Source organism: Pteronotus mesoamericanus, unplaced genomic scaffold (genome assembly GCF_021234165.1).
Source record: "Pteronotus mesoamericanus isolate MK-2021 breed Mesoamerican mustached bat unplaced genomic scaffold, CSHL_Meso_final contig_1018, whole genome shotgun sequence".
Taxonomy (NCBI): Eukaryota; Metazoa; Chordata; class Mammalia; order Chiroptera; family Mormoopidae; genus Pteronotus; species Pteronotus mesoamericanus.
This window is the reverse complement of record NW_026555002.1, coordinates 3,776,666-3,792,193: the sequence shown is the minus strand read 5'-3', so window position 1 is coordinate 3,792,193 and position 15,528 is coordinate 3,776,666. Positions and strand designations below refer to the sequence as shown.

The window sequence follows — 15,528 nt, the reverse complement described above, 5'->3', positions numbered from 1 at the left end:
TTCTGTGGGGGCCTTCGTCCATGATGGCTTTAAAGATTAACTCATTCAGGTCACAGTTTGAATCCCGAGGAAGAAGATGGATTATTCAGTAATGATGTGGGGATTACTAACTAACCATTTGGAGGAAAGTAAGGTTAATGATCAACATCACATGACAGATCAGAATAAATTTCAGAGATTAAATATTTACACATTAAAAAAAAGAAGTCATAACAGCAGTAGACAAAAGCACAGGCAACGGTGTCTGTAACCTTGGGGCGAGGAAGGCTTTTCTAAGCATAACACTGGAAAAAATAAGAAGATTGATAGACTTTACGTTAAATTTTTCAAAGTCAAAACGTACCCTAAACAAAGGGGGAAAGGAGAGTTAAAGTGCTTGAAACATATCCATAGAGATGTCTTAGAAAACACTGAGAAAGGTAGACAATCTACTGGAAAATGGGGCACACGCGGAAAATGGGAATGCATCAGACATCAGAAATCCGAAAGGATTTAGTTTTTTTTTAAAAAAAAGCACATACAGGTCTGCTGGACTTCTCTTTCATGGCTATGAAGTAGGGCATTGCCGATGTTTTGCTTTGATAGATAATGCCCCTGAAATGGTTGTGTAGATTTTTTTGAAGAAGAGATCCCAGCAGTGGAATGGATGGTTGGAACGGTGAAAACATTTCATTGTTGGTAAATACTTCCAAAGGGCCCGTCCAAGACTTTGAATCAACGTTTACATTCCACCCACCAGATACCAGGGCGCCCATTCCCCTACATCCTTGTGGAAAGTGGGCATGGGTGCGTTTTTGACAGTGTGATAAGGAAAAAAATAATGGGCACACGCACACACTTCCACCCTTTTTTACAGGCTTGGCCGCGACGACGCGTGCGTGGGCCGAGGGTAGGGCTGTCAGTCTCTCAGCAGTGCTGTCCTCTCCCCGCAGTTCCTGCTCATATTCCACAAGGCCGCCGCCGGGGAGCTGCAGCAGGAGAGCGGGCTGATGGCCCTGGCACAGCTGTCCGAGATCGACGTTGCCCTGGAGGGTGTCAAAGGTGCCAAGGACTTCTTTGAAGCCAAGGTAGGTGGCTCCTTCCTGTGGTGGACAGTCGCCCCCTCCCTCCACCCTGCCCGACAGGAGATCCGGGTTAGTGACTATCTCATCAACTCCCTCAGGACAAGATCAGGTGTGATTGCAGGGGAATGAGAGTGTGTCTGCGTGCAGGCTGCAAATTAAAAACCAAGCAGGAAAACAACCGAATGGTAGATGCATAAGACTCTGGTTTCAGATTCAAGCGGGTTTGCTGGTCCAACACTCCCTGATCAACTCTTTTTGTTAAATTTAAGATTCGCTTTTAGAGAGAGGAGAAGGGAGGGAGAGAAGGCAGGGGAGAAACATGGATGTGCGACAAATACATTGATCAGTTTCCTCTCACACGCGGCCAGCGGGGGACCTTACCCATGACCCAGGCACGTGCCCTGACCAGGAATCAAACTGGCGACATTTCAGTTCGCAGGACGAAGCCTAACCCACTGAGCCACCCCAGTCAGAGAAACTCTTTTTTTAAATATGTTTTAAAAAATAAATCCTCACCTAAGGATATGTTTATTGATTTTAGAGAGCTAGAGGAAGGTGGAGGCAGTGAAAGAGAAAAAGTGAGAGAGAATAACAGAGAGAGAGTAACATAAATGTGAGAGAGAAATAGCGATCAGTTGCCTCCAGAAAGCTTCCCGACCAGGAATTGAACATGCAGCCTAGCTATGTGCCCTGACTGGGAATTGAACCTGCAACCTTTTGGTGTACGGGACGACGCTCCAACCAACTGGACCGCCTAACCAGGGCCCAGATCAACTCTTGCTCCAGACTTTCCTGCAGAATTCCTCCCAACCCCAAACCACAGTCAGGTAACTTGGATGGCTACCTCCACGTGTGCATCTTACACGCCTATGTGTGAACAAGTGAACAATGAGGGCAGAGGAGGGAGCCTGGGTGGCTCTCCCCAAATTTGCTCTGTGGACAGTGGCTGGGAGTTGGGACGGAATGTGCAGGGCATGGTCTTGGATCTCTTCTGGGTGCTTCCACTCATTCGTGCTTTCATCCAGCCATTGAGCTTTTATTGAGAGCCCACTCCTTGCTGGGCTTTGTCATTGTCATCCCTGCAGAGCCCACCTGCAGAAAGAGAGGCTAGGAGAGCCCCTCGCGTCCCCTGTCTCCCACAGCCGAGGAGCGCAGTGGGTGAGGCTGCCTGGTTTCAGAGTCTGCCCCCTCCTGCCGCCTGTCTGTGCCGCCGTGGTGGGCAGGGGCCCGGGACCGAGGCCCGGCTCAGCAGCACGCTGTTCTCGCCCTGCGGCTGCAGCGCAGTGTGCCCAGCGCTTCTGTCGACGTCTCATGAAGTCTCTGGGAGCGTCTTCCCTGGGCAGTCGGACCTTTCACGACCCAGTTCTGGCCCCCTCCCCAGCCTCATCCACCTCGTGCCTGTCTTCAAACAACTGCCACGCTCCTCACGGCTGGGCCTCAGTGCCGGCTGCTCCCTCCACCAGGAAGGCCCCGTCCAAATGCCTCTTCCTAGAAAACTCGGCTCATTCTCTAAGGCCCATGGTAAAGAGTTGCTTCTTCTTGGCGGCTTCTCCCCTCATTACGCCGGTCGAGAAAGTCTGTCCTCTTCCACATGCCTCTATTAAGAGTGGAAGGGGTATTACAGTTTGTTTGTTCAAGGCATTCTTGGACACGTTGGGTAAGTGTGTATAGTGGCCTGACTTTTTGGTGAGCGGTTTCGGGCTACCTGTTAACATTTCACATCCTTTGCCTCTGGAGGTCTGCCCCAGGATTAGCCTCTCGAGACACTCACGCCGACGCACGTGGGTACAGAGACAAGGATTCCGTGCAGCTCTCTTCGTGATAGAGAAAAATTGGAAGCGATGGAAACTTCCAGCACCAGGGAATCGAATCCATCTGTTACACCCACATATCTGTGCACCCCGCAGCCATGTGTGTGTGGACAGATGTCCAAAATGCAGGAAGCGAAAACAGTTTGTTTGAAGCCCCATTTTGTGACTATTAAATACGCCCTGGATAATTATATACCAAAGTGTTAGTAATACTCATGTCTGAGGGACTTTTAAAATAATTTTGTAATGCCTGATCATCGTGTGCAGGTCATTTTTATAACCAGGAGAAAAGATGAAAAGAAAAACAATGACGTTTTTCTGAACTTGCCATGTTTATGTGTCTGCCTCCCCACCTAGACTCAGAGGTGGGGAGGTGTGTTATCTTCGTAATTGCAGTGCCTGGCACGTAATGGCCCTCAATAAACATTCACATAAATGACAAGTGGAGGGAGTCATCCCTTGAATTTGGGAGAGGGCCGTAAAGGAGCTGACGTTGGCAACAGATGTTCAGAGATGAATGGGGACTCACCTTGTAATCAAGGAGGGGGAGGCGTGCCTGCCGTGGGAACGTGGGAACAGCCAAAACAAAGGCTCCAAGGCACAGAGGGCAGGGAGTGCCTGGAGGCGGGGCCCTGGTCTGCAGCGGACGCAGTTGGACAGGGAATTCTGGGCCGGCCCCCCCAGGCCCGGCCTTCCCCAGCCTGCTGACCACCAGAACTGTCTGCAGGCCAGCCTCCCAGGCCCCGCTCCAGTCTGGCTGGGATGTCCCCAGGGTGGGGCGCAGGAGCCCTGGACTTGAATGGGCTCCACAGGGCAGGTGGTTCAGTGCAGAGCCAGCTTGGAAAGCGCAGCTGCAGGTGCAGGGTTGGGCAGGGGGTGCTCTCCGAGGGGTCTGAGCAGGGCTCTGACATGATCAGTGGTGGGCGCCACGGCAACCGACCTGCCCGGGGAGAGACTGCACTTGGGAAGCGTCCGTAGACCCTGGGGAACCATAGGTCCGATGAAGGTAGTGACAGTGGGGCTGGGGACGAGGTGGGGCAAACCCCTAACCTCCAGAACGCTCATAATTTAGGACTGCTTGATTGGAGCTGGGACATAAAATGCCAAAGGCTTGCTGTGTGGAGCTGTGTGGAGAGGGGCTGGTGATATATTTTCTTTTTCCATCCTGACAGGACACTCCCCCCCCCACAATAGGAATAATTAAAAAGGAAAAGTTATAGACTGGATTTTAGAGTTACGTCTAAGCTGGCCTCAGGCAAATGGAAGGCCTGCCGCTTCATTTGACGGGCACAGGGTCGGTTGCGAATAGTTTGTGTTTAAGAAGCTGGCCATCCCCAGCTGCACAGGAGGCCGCAAAATGCTTCCCTCCCTGGGGTTCTGTGCACACAGTTGTAATTCTGCTACTAGGAGAGACGATGAGGGTCACGCTATCATCTCTTCCCCACAAGGCCATTGCGGAGCCAAATGGCAAGGGCTGGGCTATCATGACCCGGGTTGGGCGCTCGCTCCTGGAGCCTGGGGTAGGAGGTCAGTCTCGCCTAGATCCTTGGAGGAAATGGACGCTTCGTGACCAAGCAGGCCACAGGGGCCATCTTCACAGGACACAAGGTGAAAACCATGGACTAGAGGAGACTGACCCACGATGGGACACATGGTGACCCAGCCTTGTGGAGAAGGAAGGAATCAGAGATACAGGGAAACCCTGGAAAAGATGCTATTTTGGAGGACAAGAGTATTTTTAAGAAGAGAGTAAACCAGATGAGGCTCAACCAGAGGTCTTGGGTCTAGCAAGTGGGTCAGTGGAGATTTTTGAGACCAGGTTGGCCGGGGAGGGCGGGGAGGAAGCACCCTGATAGCCGAGGTTTCTATCTAGAGGCCGCGCAGAGCGGGGATGGCAGGAAAGAACCTGGGGTTTGTTTTTAGCCTGCGGGATGGTTGTGGGCACGCTTTTAGGTTATAGGGAAGTGGTCCTGGGAGAAGGAAACGTGGAGACAGTAGCCCATCATCGTTGAGGATTTCCACCTTAGACACAGGGTGAGCGCTTGGAGGTCATGCAATCAAGAGAAGAGGTGGACCTTTATGGGGGAGAAGGAGAGGATCCCAAGTGAAGGGGTCGCAAGGGCCCCTGACCCGCCTCTGACCTGCCTGGGCACGGTGGGCAGGGGGCGCGATTCACAAACCTGTGAGCGTTGCCAGCGGGTCAGACCCCCCGCTGGACGCCCATGAGGCTGGTGGTGGTGTCCCACTCTGCAGATGAGGAGACGGAGGCTCAGGCAGCAGTTTGTTGGTAAATGTTTAGCCATTGGTTCTCTGAACAAATGCCCAAGTTTATTATAAATTTTACTGATATAAAGAATCTGTAGCACACAATTTAGAAATAGTAAAATACTTGCATATGCTACATTTCTTGCCAATTCCGCATGGCCTGCTGGTTCTCAGAGAACGGCCCCTTGCCTTCTGTTAGGCTTTCCTACCTGTCACCAGCCTATGGCGAGAACTGACAAAACGTTGTAGTTCCAACAGGCATCTTGGTTGATATTTTGTTCAAGCTGATTTATAAGAAAAAAGGGAAAGGACACATCTCAGAACTTCATTCATTTCTCAGTGATGGGAGCAACTCCTTTGCTGAATTTGATCATAGTTTTCAAATGTTGGCAGAACATCCTCTCATTTTGGGGGGAGCTATTCATAATATAAAGGCTACAGACACTGCCCATTTTAAAAATGTAATCTGCATTGTTAACGTTTCCCCATCGCTTAAGAAGAGATGGTCTAGACAGTCAATGAAGCAATAAACCAAGCCCTGATTCAAAGCACCCGGTGGCTCCCCTGGTGTGAAGGCTCCCACCACAACCGCCTTCCGTTCGGGACTTCCACCTGAGGGAGAGAACACCTGTTGGCAACCTCAAAAGCACAGATCAGAGTAAAATGTTGTAAAAGAATCAAGAAGTAATGACTTTTTTAGTATTTCTTACTTTTGCTTTTACTATAATTTATTGTCACTTCCTATGATTTTATTTTTAATAATGGCTATCATTCACCACCAGCCCATACAATCCCCGCAAATCGAACCATCGGCTTGCAAGCTCGTACCGCCCGCTCCAGCGCACCTCGGGGCCTGGGGACGTGGGGTGGCCTGCCCAGCGCCTCGCAGCCCTGTGTGTCCTGAGGCACTGGGAAAGGGGGGAGGGATAAAACAGGTGGGGGAGGGTCCAGAGAGGAAGGGCTGCATTTCTCTGTGTTTCCTAAATGAGGGGCAGGGGCTGCTGAGAGTTGCAGGGTCCAGGGTGAGTGCTGTGGGGAGAGACAGGAGGGGGCTGAGCCAACAGGAGGCCCAGCCCAAACCGGAAGTCTTCGCCTCCCAAGGGATCCAGACACCGCCCTTGTGAGACTTAGAAAGTGTGTTCTCAGCCTGCGGTGGGAACGGACAAAATCCTTGACCCAAGGATGGGACTCGGCAGGGTAGGCCTAGAGAGAACTGTGTCAGGGCTGAAGTGCAGGGCCTGGGAATTCAAGGGCCCGTGACAGGTGTTGCTGCAAAGGTTGGCCAGGTCTCCGTGGCAGGTGGGAAGGTAAACCCAGGTCAGGCCATGCACCCGGGAACCGGAGCTCAAACCCTGGATGGAGGAGGGTTCTACAACCAATGCACCCTGGGGGTGCTGGGTAAGTAGCAAACCTCAACTTGGACTTGTGGCCATAATCAATAAAGAGCAGGCAAGGAGGAGAGGTGCAAGGGCAGGCGGCACGCACTCTCAGCCAGATGGCGAGAGGACTAGACGGCGAGCAGGTCCTGTGCTGGTGTCCGGGGACTCGAACAGAGGGAGCCGGTGGTGTGGGCCTCGGGGCCAGAGGAGAGGGGAGGCTGGGAAGCCAGGGCAGAGGCTCAAGGGCTTAAGAAATTCCTGGGAAATTTGGAAAATCCAATTTCCCGGTCCCTCCCTCCAGGGCCTCTGATTCAGAAAGGGCAAGAACTTCCTGGTAATATTTTCAGAGTTACCTATCTTCAGAAACAGACCCCTGTGAAGTATAGAGAGAATTTAGGAAGAGGATATACATATTTTTCACTGAGTTGCGAGAACCTGCGTTGGGCTACAAAGGACATAATGGAATGATAATCCAAAGGACTAAATAGCATTGCAGGAAATGGTAAATCTCAGCTACAGTACTGCGGCGAAGCGGACGAGAAATGAGACTACGGAGACACCCTGCACTGAAGCAGCTGGTGGTAGAGAAACAACAGAAATTGAGGTGATGGATACAGGAACAGGGTAGTTAAAAATAGTGAGAGACCATGATGCATCAATTTAAAATCATTACAAAACTTAAGGAAGGGGATGCTTTTCTACAAATGTAAGGCAATAAGTAGAAAATGTGATGAATTATAAAGACATTGAAAAAGGTCACATATCACATTTGTTCTCAGAAGCCATTATGATTCTGATAACAAAATCAAATAAAAGTAACAGATTGGAAAAATTTTTTCTATCAACCTAATAAGTATTGTTGTATCTTAAAGCATTAAGAAATGGAATGCAAGTATATTTGAAATTTATGTTGAGACTGCAGGGATAACTTTCAAATATTGATGTCATAGGTAGCTCAAATATGAAAAATGTGATCGTTTTAGACCTCTCAGAGACATTTGTGTTCATAATTACACACTTTAACATTTTAAAAGAGATTTTATTTTTAGAGAGAAGGGGAGGGAGGGAGAAAGAGAGGGAGAGAAACATCAATGTGTGAGAGGAACATCGATTGCTTGCCTCTCACACATCCCCCAACCAGGGGCCTGGCCTGCAACCCAGGCACGTGCCCTGACTGGGAATCAAACTGGTCACCTTTTGGTTCTCAGGCTGTCATTCAAGCCACTGAGCCACACAAGCCAGGGCGTAATAACACACTTTAAAATAAAACAATATTCTTCTTCAACATGATAAAAGACTATATAGTTTCCTTATAAATATCAAGGCATCCTATAAAGCAATAATATTAAATCATGTAGTATGGGTACAGGAATAAACAAACCTGTTAGTAGAACAGGGTAGACAATAATAAAAACAGCACTCCTTCATGTGGGAATTTAGTATATGAAAAAGATCATTTTCAAATAGGTGAAGAACAATGGGTTTTAAGACAATTGGCTCTCCACTTAGGAAAATGAAGTAAAGTCCTCACTAAATATTTCCTCACTGAAAAAAGGTGCAGGCAACTTCAAGAGCTGACACCATGAAAGTACTAGGAGATCCCGGGCTGTTGTGGCTCAGTTGGTTAGACATCGTCCCACAGAATGAAAGGTCTTCGGTTTGATTCATGGTCAGGGCGCGTACCTGAGTTTCAGGTTGGTCTAGGTTGGACGCTTACGAGTGGCAGCTGATTGATGTTTCTCTCTCCCATCGATCTTTCTCTCCCTCCCTTCCTCTCTCTCCGTCTCTTTAAAAAAAAAAAAAAAAAAAAAAGTATGTCCTTGGGTGAGGATTAAAAAAAGTATTAGGAGAAAATACAAAAAAAAAAAAAAAAAGGGTTAGAAACCTATTTTGTCTTGTTTAAGAGGGGAGAGAAGAACCCTTCTAAACATGACAAAATGCAAAAGCCAGAAAAGCAATGTCTGAAAAAAATTGATTGCATCAAAATTTAAGAATGTTTGTATGGCTTGAACTACCTTGAAGTTAAAAGACCAGAAACTGGGAGAAAGTACTTGAAAAATATGACAAGGGATTAATACCTAAATTATGTAAAGTAAAACAATAGCTGAATAGAAAAGGGAGCAAAGGATACAAATGGGTAATTCACTAAAGAGGAAATAAAAGGTGCCAGATTTTTTGCCTATCAGATTGGCAAGTAGGGAAAAAGTTAATTATAAGCATCGTTGGCCAGGCTGTGGGGAAATGAGACCCGGTATTCCACGATGGCGGGGGTGTGAGTGGGAACAGCTGCTTGGCAGAGCAATTGAGCAGCCTTTATTAAACGATGTACACGCCCACCGTGTTTGCAAAGTTTACCAAACTGATGAGACAGAAAAAAAATCAGTTCTAGATTAGAGGTTGAAGTTTTAGGATGAATTTATCTGCTATGGTATTATGAAAGATGAACTTTTTAAAAATACCACCAAATCCCATTCACAAATACCACCAAAAATGTGTAATATGTTGAAGTAAGTTTAGAATGGTCTGCTTAGAGAAAACTAAAAATTTTAGTGGGTAACAGAAAAACCATATTGAACAAAAACTGAAGAATCAGGGAAAGCTTACATTATAAAGAAATTCCTTTGCCCCAGGAGATGGATACAATTCCAATCAAAATCTCAGCAGGGAGGTAATTTTATTTCTGTTTTCCCTGGAACTAAACAATGCTGTTGTGAAATTTAAAAAAATAGACAGTAGAAGTGGGTAATAATAGGTGGGGATGTTGAATAGGAAAAGATGGGACATATGAGAAGACCGACCCATGGCAGCAAATAAAGCGACTGCGTCCTCCTACTCCAAGGCCAACCTGGGGGGACCCCCCGGGAAGGTCAGTGAACACGCAGAAGGGCCCTTTCCCACAGTTCCCTGTGCTCCCTCACTCTGTTGGCCTGTTTCGGCTCTTTCCCTGCAGGTCCACGCCTTGTCCTCTGCCAGCAAGTTTGAAGCAGAGCTGAGAGCTGAGCAAGAAGAGCGGAAGCGGGAGGAGGAGAAGAGGAGACTCCGCCAGGCAGCCTTCCGGGAGCTCAAGGCCACGTTCAGCACATAGTCAGGCGACCGTGACCTCTGTCCACAGCTGTGCCTCACAGGTGCCCTGGGGAGAGCTGGCCGGGCATCCTCCCCGCAGCTGACTCCTCGCCCCAACCACCACCAGCCTCCACACCCATTGTCAAGCGAACGCCTTAGCCACGAAGGGGCAGCAGGGGGTGCTCTCCTCCCCACCTTCCTCTGCCCTCCCCTCGTTGGCCACCTCGGCCTTTCCTTGCCCCTTTACCCTTCCACATCAAAGAGTGGAAAGTAATGGTACAGATCCTTCTCTCTTGGGTGGTCCTCAGAGGAGACAGCCCTGGGGGGTGTGCGGTTCATGCCGCCCGTTTCCCGGGGGACGCTCCCTCCCGCCCTCTGTTTCCTGTGCGGCTGCCCTGTCCTCCTTCCCAGCCGGACTCTGCCCGCCGCCTTCGCATCTTCGCCCGCCCTTGATGGTGGTCGGGTCTGAGTGAGGCAGGCCAGGCTGGCCCACTGCCTGTCCCCTCTCCAACGGGGGCGTGGCGTGCTACAGAGGTGACACACAATAGTGAAAAGATAAGTTCTGTCCCTTCCCGTCGCCCTTCTCCTGTCCCCTCGCCTTCTGCCAAGCTCTACCCTCTTCACCCCTCTTCCTTCGTGTCTCCCCACTTCAGCGTTTTTCCTCCCCTTCAATACTGGGCTCCTTCACTGTGATAGCGAAAGGATAGTGAGAAGCCATGTTAGTGAGTAGAAGAATTCCTGTTAACACTGACTCTATGCAAATACTATTACAGTAGGCCCCTGACATCCCCAAGGGACAAACCTAGAGCCTTTTAAAATCCCAAAGGTCACATCCCTCCTCATCATGCAGAAAGGTTCTAACATCTGCTCCAAGGTGGTGAAGGTGTTCTTACCTCTAGCACAGATTTTTATATGTTGTGAGTTCTTGGGGTGACACACAAATGTCAGGGGTTTGTTGCATTTTTTTAAAAGTAATTCCTAACATCGTATTTATTCTCTGTTGTAACGGCTGTCTTTACAGTAAAGAAAACACCTGCATTTCTACCTTATAGCGATTTCTTTTTCAATAAACTGTGCAAATAGACTTTGGCATCATATTGTTGTGCTTCTAGTCTTCTTGTAGGGTTGCGTCAAGCTCAGGCTCCTGTTGGTCACCAAATCCCAGAAGTTGAGTGAGAGGTGGTAACTAAAGGGTTGGTTTTCACTCCAGGGCATCCGAGTACTGAGGTGGTCTGTCAGCTGCTCTTCCTGGTCCCATCACTGAGGAGTCTTTCAGCCGCAAGTAAAACCTGTCGCTTAATTTCCTTGTTTCCTAGACTCTTGAAATTCTAATGAGGGCCAAGGACCCCTCCTTCCCATGTAGAATTCCCGGGTCTCTGGGGGACCCCTGTCCTAAGGGACCCTCAGCTCCCCAGCGAGGATCGTTCCCAAGGCGTATATAATTCTCAGGCATTTTCTAGGTTGAGCCACCCTCCAACCACCCTACCAGAGACAGTGGGCCTGAAAAAGGACTTGAGAGACTTACTGTACGATTGGTGATTGAGCTTATTGGTATTTATTCAAATGAGCTGAGAACTTTTGTCCACATAAAACCCTGCACGTGAATGTTCATAAACAACTTTGTTCATAATTGCCAGAATTGGAAGCAACCAAGACATTCTTCAGTCAGTGAATGGATAAGCAAACTGGTACATCCACACAACGGAGTATTAATTTAGTGATAAAAAGAGATGATAAAAAGAAATGCGCCATCAAGTCACAAAAAGATTTGGAGGAAACTTAGATGCATATCGCTAAGTGAAAGAAGACAAGGTGGAAAGCTTGCGTCTATGTGATTCTAACTATATGACATTCTGGAAAAAGCAAAACTATGAAGGCAGTAAAAAGGTCAGTGGTTGCAGGTTGGGGGGCAGGGTGAACAGAGAGTGTTTAGGTAACAAAACTACTATGTATGACACCGGCATGGTATACACACTCATTGTAAAGTTGTCCGAAACCATAGAATGTGCAATGCCAACAGTGACTCTTTATGTAAACTATGGACTTTAGTTAATAATCATGTATCAATATGGGCACATCAATTGTAACAAATGTACCACACTAATGCAAGAGGTTAATAGTGGGAAAAACTGGAGCGGGAGTGGGGAAAGGTTTCTGGGATTCCCTGCTAAGTTCTTCTTGTAAACCTAAAACTGCTCTAAAAAAAAAAATGAAATCTATGACTAAAGAAAGAAGAAGAAGAAAAAGAAGGAGGAGGAGGAGAAAGGTGTAGATACAACAGTGTAATTACTTCAAACATTCATTTGCTCCTCCGTACAACGAGGCCCATGTGAGAGTTAAAAACTCTTGATTGCAAGGACAGAAAATGTAACACAAGCAGACCTGAGACCACCAGGACAAATGCTGGGCCCTGGGTAACTACAAGGACCGCGGAAGGGCTTCTGGGCCCTGTCTTGGTCATGAAGTCCTGCAGACGTCCCTCCCCTGCCCCTCACCCACAGTCCCCGCCCTCCGTCTCTGTGGCCGTGGCCTTCACGGTTCGGGTCCTCTCCTTGGCCTCGGCTGTGCTTTTCCTGCCCCTGTTGGCCCTGATTGGCCAACCTGTGGCTAGAATAGTCCTTGTAAGCAGCAAAGTGTTCCTAACACCTCCTTTCCGTTTGTCGGCTTTTCGGGATCTGACCTCTGCTCTCCTTTCCTGCCCCAGCTCTTGCCCCACCTCCTTCCCTCTCGCCTCCCAAGCTGTGCACTCCAGGTAGATGTAACGCCAAGCAGTTCCCAGGAAGTACCGCTGCCCCAGGGTTTTGCAGGTGCTGTCTCCTCTGCCGGGCACTTCCTCCCTCCCTCCCGTCCGCCCGCTGGCAAACTACTCATTGTTCTCATCTCATTGTCAGCTCAGCGATTGTCTTCAGGAGCTTTTTAAAATGAAATGTATCGAGGTGATACTGGTTAATAAGATGATATAAGTTTCAAGTGTATAGTTCTATAATATTGATACATCACCTGTGTATTACATTGTGAGCTCATCACCCAAAGTTTGGTCTCCCTTTGTCACCATATGTTTGATGCCTTTTACCCTCTTCACTGCCCCCCAGCCCCCTTCCCCTCTGGTAACTGCCATGCTGTTGTCAGTTTCTATGAATTTTTGTTTGTTTTTTGCTTTCTGTTTTATGTCCCTCCTATGAGTGAAATCCTATGGTTCTTGTCTTTTTCTATCTGAAATATTTTGTTTAGCTTAATATTCTCAAGATCCATCGTTGTTGCTGCAAGTGGCAGTATTTCATCCTTTCCTGTGGCTGCGTAGGGTTCTCTTGTGTGTATGGACCACACCTTCTTTATTCAATCATCCATCAAAAGGCACTTACGTTGTTTCCGTGTCTTGGCTACTGGGAATAATACTGCAATGAACATAGGGATACATATATCTTTACAAATAACTGCTTTCAAGTTTTTTGGGTAGATACCCAGAAAAGGGATTGCTGGGCCATGTGGTAGCTCTATTCTTAACTTTTTGAGGAAACTCCATACTGTTTTTGGGAAACTTCCTTTTTTATTTTTTTAAAGATTTTATTTTTAGAAGGGAAGGGAGGGAGAGAGGGAAAGAAGCACTGATGTGAGAAATACCAGTTGGTTGCCTCTCATGTGTGCCTCGTCTGGGGACCGAACTCACAGCCCACGCTGTGAGCATGTGCCCTGACCGGGGATCGAACCAGCGGCCTTTCACTTTGCAGGATGATACCCAACCCACCGAGCCACACCAGTCAGGGCAGGAAGCTTTCTTGATACTTCCAGTCTGGGTGAGGAGCCCCTTCTCAGGGCCTCACCTTGCCATGAGTTTTTCACTGTTGGGTCCTCCCAGCAGTATGTGGCATCCTTCCTTTACTTCTTCCTCCTCCTTCGGACTGTGAGCTCTGTAAGGGGCAGGAAGTCCCCTTACCCACTGCAGTAGGACAGGCATGCTGCCTGGCATTGGTGGGGCTCCCTTGGCTGTTTGTCTCACAAGGACGTCCCGGGTTTGTTGAAGCAGAGATGGCGCCAGACCAGGGAAGTTTCTAAGTGTCCTTACCTGGGAGTCTTGGCTGAGGGGACAGCTCTGAAAGTGAGGACAGCAGTTGTGGGGACATCATTCTCACTGGGAAAGTGATGAGTCCACTCTCCAGAGGACTTCCTTCCACTGAGCAATAGTGAAAACCAACCAACCAACCAACCAACCAACCAACCAACCAGTCTGCCTCTGCCCTGGAGTCTGTGGGGTGCCATGGGACTTGGAGTCAGACACAAAGCTGGTAACTCGTCTCCCTGAGCCTCAGTTTCCTCACCTGTCCAATGGGAATGATGATTGTCTCTCTGGCAGATCCCATGCCTGGCACTTATTCAGTGTTTGGGACATATTGATCCCCTCAGTATCTTCCACCTTCCACGACTGCAATTCTGTCTCCTCCTGAGTCCTGGGTCTCTAAAGTCACATGCCAGAGATGCCAAGCCAGGGCGGCCCAGAAATGCTCAGTCCTGGCTGCTGCGTTGGCCCCAAGCCCAGATGCCCATTTGCTCAGTTTCTTAGTTCTTTGGAGGCCCCTTCCCCGACAGCCCGGGCAGATTTCTGCCAATCCACCCACTCCCCTGCCATGCCCCCCGCAGCTGACCCTGCAGCTGACCCACGTGATCACATGACCTGACACCTGGGGGCCGAGTGCCTATTCAGGTTTCTCCTTGCTCACCCTGCCCGAGGACCAGGTCGGATTCTGACCGCCTGCTGGGAGTGGAAAGGGTAGTATCTGGACTGCTTGTCTTCTGCAAAGAGGGGTGGGCTCTGTCTCCCACCAAGATTTTTATTTTCCCCAGTATGAAAAGTATATCAGACGCAAAACTGTCATGTAAGAGTGGCAAATGTCCACCGCTGATACACTCATGAGCTTTGACCCAGGGATTTGCTTACGCTATAGGTAAATATAAACATGAACAAGGGTATATTTAAAGGGCTACTCACTGCTGCATTGTCTTTAATGGCAAAAACCCTGGAGACAACCAGGACGTCTATCAGCAGGGTATCGATTAAGTATGTTATGGTGCATCCCTGTAAATGAACTCTGGTGACAGCTATTACAGAAAACGTAGAAGACTCCAAGGCAGGTTGTTTCATATAAAAAGGCCAGGAGCAGAGCAGTGTGCCTAATGATGCCTTTGTTTTTGTTTGTTTTATGTGAGGGATAGGAAGCCTTGTCTCTCTGTCCTGTAGACCAAGTGTGTGAGGTCAGTGACCAAGTGGATTTGGGGACAACCATTTGTCCTCAGCCTCCGGGGGTGCGGAGAATGAAGAAGCACATCATCCTTGTTTCTGCACACACCATTTTGGGGAAAACCATGCAAGAAACTGTCAGCAGTGGGTTACCTGCGAGCTGGAGAAGCAGAGGGTCTTGGTTAGGTCTGGGGGTGATTTAAATGTTTTCTTTTATATGTTTTGAACTCTAAAATATTTCAAGTCTGCCCTGACTGGTGTGGTTGGGCAGTGGGTTGGGCATTGTGTTACAAAGCAAAAAGTCTCTGGTTCAATTCCCAGTCAGGACACATTCCTGTGTTGCCGGTTCGGTCCCTGATTAGGGGCATGTGAAAGGCAATCGATAGACATTTCTCTTGCATATCGATGCCTCTCTCCTCTCTCCCTCCCTTCCCCGTTCTCTAAAAATGAATAAACAACATCTAAAAATATTTAAAATCAGGAACCTGTACTGCTTTACTATGACTGTTAACAGTTAATAAAAAAGAGAGGGACTCTGTGGTCATAAAGAAGGCAAGAACAGCAGCTGAACATGCATGTGGGACCCCCCGGGACAGCCGAAATATGGAACCCTAAGTCTGCATGGCTCCAGAAAAAAATGAGTAGCATTTTGGGAACACAGCATGGTGTGTTCACGTGAAAAGATACGTTTACTTTATTCTGAGATAGTTTCT

At 48.5% G+C, this 15,528-nt stretch overlaps 1 protein-coding gene across 1 annotated transcript in view; it reads left to right on the top strand.

Moving 5' to 3' along the window:
* The window catches only part of EFHD1 (EF-hand domain family member D1), a 38,320-nt gene extending 28,463 nt beyond the window's left edge, over positions 1-9,857 (top strand). Inside the window, 2 exon segments of the mRNA XM_054570806.1 lie at positions 933-1,067; positions 9,470-9,857. Of these exon segments, the coding sequence (XP_054426781.1) occupies positions 933-1,067; positions 9,470-9,604 (270 nt within the window). The 3' untranslated portion in view covers positions 9,605-9,857.
* Positions 9,858-15,528: the final 5,671 nt, after the last annotated feature.